General features: G+C 33.1%; 1 protein-coding gene and 1 long non-coding RNA gene across 4 annotated transcripts; one reads left to right on the top strand and one right to left on the bottom strand.

Moving 5' to 3' along the window:
* Positions 1-2,015: 2,015 nt before the first annotated feature.
* LOC139854382 (putative F-box protein At4g38870) lies at positions 2,016-3,371 on the bottom strand. Its single transcript, XM_071843690.1, has one exon. It carries the CDS (start codon positions 3,369-3,371, stop codon positions 2,016-2,018), a length of 1,356 nt encoding a protein of 451 aa, XP_071699791.1.
* A 1,668-nt stretch (positions 3,372-5,039) lies between these two features.
* On the top strand, positions 5,040-7,596 carry LOC139886238 (uncharacterized). Of its 3 annotated transcripts, none has more exons than XR_011772343.1 (4): positions 5,040-5,207; positions 6,142-6,874; positions 6,977-7,022; positions 7,131-7,596. It is a non-coding gene; the product is annotated as an uncharacterized lncRNA (long non-coding RNA). The 3 variants fall into 3 exon arrangements; XR_011772344.1 differs by having other exon boundaries at positions 5,040-5,227; XR_011772345.1 differs by lacking the exon at positions 5,040-5,207 and adding an exon at positions 5,212-5,312.
* The last annotated feature ends 501 nt before the right edge of the window (positions 7,597-8,097 follow it).

Genomic DNA, 8,097 nt, shown 5'->3' with positions numbered 1-8,097 from the left:
TCGGACGTGCCGGCGTCGCTGCCAAGACTTCGTTGCTTGGTTGTTTTGTGGGCCCCATTTTCAAAATTATATCCGTTGCTTTTTTTTGTTTTTGTTTTTTTTTATTCATCCCTATATATAACCCAACAATTTCATTATTTACACACACAACAAATATTCTACAATCTTCATCATTTAACACAAAAAAATTTCCTTTTTCCTTCACAAAAAAAATATGGCCAATCGTTGCTTGATCAACCTCGACGTGCACTACAACGGCGAGCTATCCGATAACCGCCAATATTGGTACGACGGGTACACACAATCGTTCGAAGCTCTAGATGTTACCGGCTTCGATGTAGAACGCGTTGTAAGCTTTATACGCGATATGGTAGATTGCGAAGCCGCCGACGTTTGGTACTGTGACGAGGTCACGGATTTGTTCAAGGAATTTCAATCCGAAGCCGTGTGGGAACGAATGGTCGGAAAGGCCAAACTGAAGAACAAACGTATCACGTTGTACTGTAGGAACGTGTGGAGCCTTCCGGCTTCAAACGGTCGAGATGATGATACGTCTTCGCATGAATCCGCCGGATCTCTCACTCGCTATGGCCGTTAAATTGTTGTTATTTTTAATAAGTAATTTTTAGGATTTAATAAGTAAGTTTAGAATTAATAAGTAATTTTAGGACTTTTTTTAATAACTTTTAATTTTAGGTTTTTAATTGTAATCGTTTTAGGATTTTTTTTTTTTTTTTTTATAAAAGTGTATTTTAGGACCTTTAATGTATTTTTAAATTTAATATTTGTTCGTATTTTTATTAATTCTATTTAATAATGTGTTAAAAATATATAAGAAAATGTATAAATAAATAATTGGTGGATCTTATCTTCTCTCTCCAAGACACTGAACTGACATTCTTCCCAATTCCCCTGTTTTTTCACCAGTGTCAGTTTTCAGTGTCAGTCCAGTCAGCGTCCAGTCATCAGCAAGACACTGAACTAACACTGAACTGACGTGTCACCACACCCACTGCTCTTATAAGTTGGAGTTACTTATAAAACAAAACATTTACAAGTATAGATCTTGATGTACGTAGAACGATACCCTAAACATCAAAACAACATTTGTCTCTCTGGCATTTAAAGACACTTTTCATGATTCTGATACAACCGGTGAACTGACTCGAATGGTTAGGTTTTATGTTAGTATAGTTAGGTTTTATGTTTCAAATACTTTCTAAGGTAATCTGAGCAACCGGTGAACTGACTCGAATGGTTGTCCCATAATAATATGGGCAACCTGGCAATTGAGACTCGTACTCCCAAAAAGGGCACAAATCGGGGGTGAATAAATCCAACTGCACCATGTAACTGTCCTTAGTCCCTGAACTCATGTCAAATCTTTTAATCACAATCCATTACAATCAACGCGCTTATTTGATCAATTTCACTTCCCGATTCTAATGATTCAAAGTTCGACCACAGAAAAAGCCAATCACAACTCTAGTTTCGATTTAAGCTTAGAAAACATCAAAAACTAGACCGACTGATTTATATTCTATGATCTTAAAGGAAGCAATTGAATCTTTAATCTGGCTGTAACAAAAACAAATTCTCGAATTCCAACTAAAAGTCAGTGTTTCAGAAAAGTCAAACTGATGAATAAAGATTTTCAATCTAAGCTTAAAACACTTGATTCAAACACGAATTGAACGTGTTGGACTGTCTAGAACTAGTCTAGTCTATTCCACTCTGCCATCATATGTTAACTAATATTTGTGCTTGAAACAACTAAAACTATAGAAAATCTAGAATGAAAGTAAGAAGAGAGGCCGAATCATAGAAAAAATTCCTCATTATGGGTAGCCCTGTAAGAATGTGGTGAAGCAAACACATTTGAAGGCAAAATGAATTACAAACCTTGGAAAACTACTATTATCTTCACAATATAATAAATCAAACATGTTTTTCATAATAAATAATTAAGTTTATTACTCTAAAAATTATTTGCATAATATAATATAGTTTTCTACTTAGTAGAGAAGCGACCATCTGTTGTTGATTGAACGACGGAGGATGGAAGAAAATGTAGGTTGATACAGTTGAATATCTGTTCTATCTGCATCACTCTGATAAATAAAGTTGGCTTCATGAAAAACGCCATGTTTTAAGCGGTAAACAAACAAGTGTCCCCGAGAATGGTCTGTTATTAATAAGTCGTCTGCATCCTTGTTCCAGTATCCTATAACCTTTATAAACATCTTAGGAGGAAGAAGCGGTTTTCTATCGAACCGGCAATGGAGGACCCAACTCCAACATTTTGTTGTTTTATTATTATACTGATTCTGATTCAGTAGTAACCACACCTCTATGCAGGAGGACGTCCTGAAATCATCATACACAAGTCCAACTTGACCATCTAGATCAACCAAATGCTCCCTACCTCTACGAATACGTGTATTAGGAGGTTCTATCAACCCAAATTTCTCTTTCATCATGTCAAAACATATTACTTTCTTTGGTGCATTAGACGGCCAATATTTAAGAAGATCACTAACCAACCAGTGCAAACATCCATTAGCAAATACAAATACAGCTTCACCACTTATGGGATACGCTGGAACTACGGGTATCTCCCGCCATGATGATGAGTCCTCCGTGCCACCCAATACATGTACGATGGTGCATAAATCCTCCTTCACCACTTCAGCATCGTCAATATACGACCTAATCTTGTCTTGATTTCGAAGCACAACACACACCATTTTGTAAGTATTGGTAGAATCATCATAACCAAGCCCGCATGCCTCACGTTCATCACACGGTGATGTACATGACCAAATCTTGATGGGTGGCAACTTATAACAGAATTTCTTTAAAGGATTGATCACAAATAAAACGGTGGTGCCGTCGTCAACGTTGTCAGGGTGGTGGTCTTGTGATGAAAATATCAGACCCTTGCAGGATCCTAGAATTATGTCTCCTTCTAAAAAAAATCTACTACCCCAGTCTTTACAGACAAATTTCATATACGGTGTTGGTGGATTCTTTGTTGTGATCACCGCCTCATCATGAGTAGTTGCAGATTTTTCTTCTTCTTTAGTTACCAGCATAGTGAGTGATGCAGATGAAGATGCAGATGCATATGCATACGGATATAGATCTAACTGGTACATGATGAGCATCGTGGGATCATCATTCATAGCAGCTCGTTTGGCATTATGCATGATGATTTCAAGGTACGGATCGGTAATATAGTTGCACCATACCTTGCTTACACATTGAAAATGAGCCAAAGATTTTAGAGGCATTCTAGACAGTATGTTGTATATGTTGTCAACCGGCAACTCATCACCACCTGTACATAGTACAAGTTTGTAAGCATACATACTTTTTTCACCACCATATCATTTTTTTTTCTTTTGAAAATTATATAAAGAAAAACTAAAAATCAGAAATAAATTAACTAACTACAAATCCTATGTTGTTCCCTGTGATGATGAAGAAATTTGTGCAAGGCATAAGCCATATGATCACAAAAGAGGGGGTACATCATCAATCAATTAATCAAGCATATATAAGAGACACACTAACAATCTTATCAACAACAACAACAACCAATTACTAAAACCAATTAGAGTGATGATTATGAAGTCTCATAAACATAAAGCCAATCTACAAAATCAAAACATAACAATCAAATCATCGGGAAAAGACGAATTCCTCATAGTATTAAATAATAGTAGATTTAGCCATTAAAGAAAGGGGGATGATTCTCACACACACTTTTTTGATCCTCACACACTTATTTTAACCTTTTACTCTTCTAATAATACTCAATTGGTGTGTGAGGATCAAAAAAGTATGTGTGAGAATCATCCCCCAGAAAGAAAAAGGCAAGATATAGTATAATCACACACAAAAAAATAATTTAAAAAAAAAAATTAAAAAAAAAAGTAAAAAGGCAAGATATAATGTGTGTGTGTGTATTTCGAAAAAGATTAATAGTAGATTTCTCCATTAATTAATATGAGCTAGCTAACCTTGGCATTTTGGATACCGGAGTTGTTTCATCAAATCAAACAATTCATACATAATACCCACTTCACATCACGTTTCATATCACTACAAGAAAAATGGTCGTTAGTGACCATTTATTAGTGACGACTTATTATTTGGTCACTAATAAAATTATTTAGTGACCATTAAAAAACTTGGTCACTATATGTTATTAGTGACCAAAAAATAGTTGTCACTGATATATAAAGATAGTGACCAAAAAGTGGTCACTCATTTGTGAAATAGATACCAAAAAAATAGTTGTGTCAAAATTAGAGAGTTGTGACAAAAAAAAAGTCACTAAATTAAGAAAATACACTAAATAACACTACAAGAAATTGACTTATTTTATGAATTTTATGTTCTCCCTTGATGAAGGGATGAAAAACAAGTTCACTACATTCAGTCATTCACGATTAATTAGGTTCAAACATTTAGAAGTATGATATGTATAAAAAAGATATGAATTTTCATCATATTTAAACTCGTTGCTGTAAAGTATATTTGTAGAAAAATTAGTATTTGACATACTTATGTGTTCGAAATGTTTGATTACGTCACACTTATAATTGTGGGAATATACATAGTTAAGTCATGTTTTATGGGTGAAAAATAGTACTTGTAAAAATAGCATCCACACATTTCACACTTTCATAACAGTGAGAAAATAACACACAAAGATAAAATACATCGTGCCTACAGTGTAATAGCAGATAATATATATTTTTAATTTGGATAATTATTATTATTATTACTCGTATATAAATTATAATTTATACTATGTAAATTATGATACATTTATCTTCAAATTAAAATTAAAATTAAATTTTTATATCTAAATATTATTATTATTTACTCTGTATATTATTTATGTTAGAGCTATATTATTATACGGAGTATTATACGAGTATTATTTTATTATTATTGATATATACAGAGTATATCACTTTCACGATCATGTTTCGCCTCTACTGCTCATCTCACTGTGTATACAAAAAATTGGGCGGATCTATTACAAACCCTAATTCCTTACTTATTTGTTCAATTCGTATAATTGATTCACTTTTTTGCTGCTTCAAATTAACATATTTATGTCTTCGATATATCAACTACGAAAAAGAATATCCATTTTGTTACACGTTCAAGCAGTCGATGTTCAAGCAAAAGTATGTGTTATCGATATCAAGTAATTGAACGTATTTTTTTGATCTTAGTAAACGATTTATTATCTTAATCTGAATCGATCGATATCTATATTATATGATATCAAGGTATGTTGATCGGAAACCCTAGCTTTTGTTCTTCACTAAATTTGTGAATTAAGAATGCGTTAGTTTACTTGCGTTCATGTAATTGATGTCAGACTTTAGTACATAACTTTAAGACTGGCTTTAGAAGCATCGTTTTTTTCTGTAATTTAGAGATTTAAGCTGTCATGTGTGGTTTATTAGTGAAATGATATAGAATAGAGAAATACATGTTTTGCTCGTATGTAAGTGTTAGATCTATACTACTTTACTGTGTCTTGTTAACTATTATCAATATTCGATATCATTTGGGTAGAATAGAGGCAACTGTTAGTGCTTGCATTTGAATAATGTGAAATATAGTAATCAAAGTTGTAGATTATTATTTAGATTGGATGATTAATAGACACCTACTTTTCCAGTTATTTGATTGCATATTCTTGTCCTTATTAACTGCAGGAAAAGTAAGTTAAGGAGATACAAGTGTCTAGGTATTGTTCAAGCGTTCTGCAACATGGTGCTAGAAAATTTAATGAGATGTGGCTAAGATTTGGCCCACTTCTTGTGAAATAAGTATAGCGCAATGCATTTTACTCATTTTACTATCCAAATGAGTATTAGTGACATGTAGATCTGTTTAAGAATGTAGGTGTTAGTCTTGTTTAAGAATGTAGGTGTTAAGTCTTGTCAAGCAGGTTGCTAATGTTACCAATGATGTTGTTGGTGATGGTGAGAGTCTTAGTTTACATAGATTTTATCATTTCCTTGTAGCTGATACGATCGAATATTGTGAGATCATTATCATGGCACATGAATGATGATGATCCTAAACTTATGTCTTGTAACATTTCAGGTACGACATGTGCAACCGTTTTCACACGTGTGATTTATTTTGAAGGCTGCAAGTCAGTTGCAGCTGGAATGAATGCCATGAATATTAGACATGGGATCATCATGGCCGTTGATTCAGTTATTACAAACTTGAAAAACATAGCTAAAATGATAAGTACATCTTAAGCAATTGAGCGTTTATGTGATTATTGCTATTTATTAGAGTTTTATTAATCACAGTTTAATGGAATGATTCATACTATGTCATTGACATCACCTTATCCTGCTTTAATATACAGATTGGAACAATATCCACAAATGGACAACGAGAGACTGGTGAGATTATTGCTAAGGCTATGGAGAAGGTTTGCAAGGAGACTGTTATCACATATTTGTGAATGGCTTCTACAATTATTATTAATTTAATTAATTAATTTATTTTTTCAACCATACTACCACGCTACTTATATTTCCTTTTTTCTATGGGGTTGATATTCGTACCATTATAATTTATCTTGTACCATCAGAAGTGATTAAGATATCATTGTCAATGCTAAGCTGCATTTCTTTATATTTTCAATGTTTTAAATGTTATGTTGATGTTGATATTATGATTTGTCAAATACAATCTTAATAATCAGAGTTTATCATTTAATTGCAGGTGTTTGGACTTTGGTGTTTCATTGTGGTCATTTGGATGTACATGTGGTCACTTGTTAAAAGCAGGAATTTGTTGGTGTCTTGCAAACTCTTGGGTATCTATATAAATTTGATAACACCTAATTCTTGTTCGTCTTGAAATTAATGTGTTGTAAATTTACACGTTTTGTTTTTGGATTTTTTGTGTGACATGATAGATTAGTTGGAGTTCTTCATGAGCAGATGCCCTTTATACGTTCTGAGGTAAATGATAACCGTACCTAGCTTACCATAACACTTCATCAGTAAATAGTAAATATCAACTGTGCAGGGTAGCAAACTGGATTAGATAATTTTGTTTGTTTGTTTCAGGCTAAGAAAAATAAAGCTATTTCTTGGGATTCTTGGTCTCAACTACTAGAGTTTGTAACAACATCTCATGCAGCCTTTAACCCATACACGTGATTGAATAAGTAGTGTACTTGGTTATGATCAACATGCATGTTGGCGCTGCTTCTTGTATTATCGTTGATATTAATATCAAACTTAACACTTAGTGATGTTATTTCCAAAACTCATTTTACATGATGTATTCAGGGTAATCAAGTTCAGCTGAGAAGGAGATGACAAATGATGTTTGTACCAGGGTACTCAAGATCAGCTTTTGAAGGAGATGGGAAATGATATTTTAGTAATTTCATATAGATACATTGACTGATTAAAAATCTCTTTGTTTATTTTCCTTAATTGTTTTTTTAGGATTTATGTTTAAGATATTACTGGTGTGTGCTTTCTAGATACATAGAAGACTAGAAAATAAAATATTCATTACATTTTGGAAAGGAAATATTCCTGTTTAGCTATATACAAGTCAAGTTTCAATTGAATGCAAAAACATTTTTAAGCATATACGAGAACTCGTGTCATATATGCCGCCATCAGTGATTTGTTTTTATCATTAGCTAATAATTGTGACCATGTTTTGGTCTCTAATACAAAAAAATAGTGACCACTAGGGATGGCAATGATCATCCGATCCGATAGATATTCACCCGATCCGATCCGCTTAAAGCGGATATGGATGATCTTAAATGGATATGGATACGGATATAGATAAACCTAAATGGATATGGATATGGATGAAATATTTCATTCATGGATATATCCATTTACACCCAAAATGCATATACAAATACAAAAATATAGATATATGCATATACAATAACCAAGGTTGTAAAACTCGTGACTCAGGGAGAACTCGGCCGGAGATTTTTCAGGAGTTCTTGGTGACTCGGGGAGAACTCGGATGTTAACTTTTGTTGACTTTTTAATATACAAT

The sequence above is a fragment of the Rutidosis leptorrhynchoides genome, chromosome 1 (assembly GCF_046630445.1).
Source record: "Rutidosis leptorrhynchoides isolate AG116_Rl617_1_P2 chromosome 1, CSIRO_AGI_Rlap_v1, whole genome shotgun sequence".
In the NCBI taxonomy this organism is placed as follows: domain Eukaryota; kingdom Viridiplantae; phylum Streptophyta; class Magnoliopsida; order Asterales; family Asteraceae; genus Rutidosis; species Rutidosis leptorrhynchoides.
This window is presented reverse-complemented; position numbering and strand designations above follow the sequence as displayed.

Coding starts and splice junctions, on each gene's coding strand:
- LOC139854382 (XM_071843690.1), bottom strand. CDS start 3,371: ATGTATGCTTACAAACTTGTACTATGTACAGGTGGTGATGAGTTGCCG.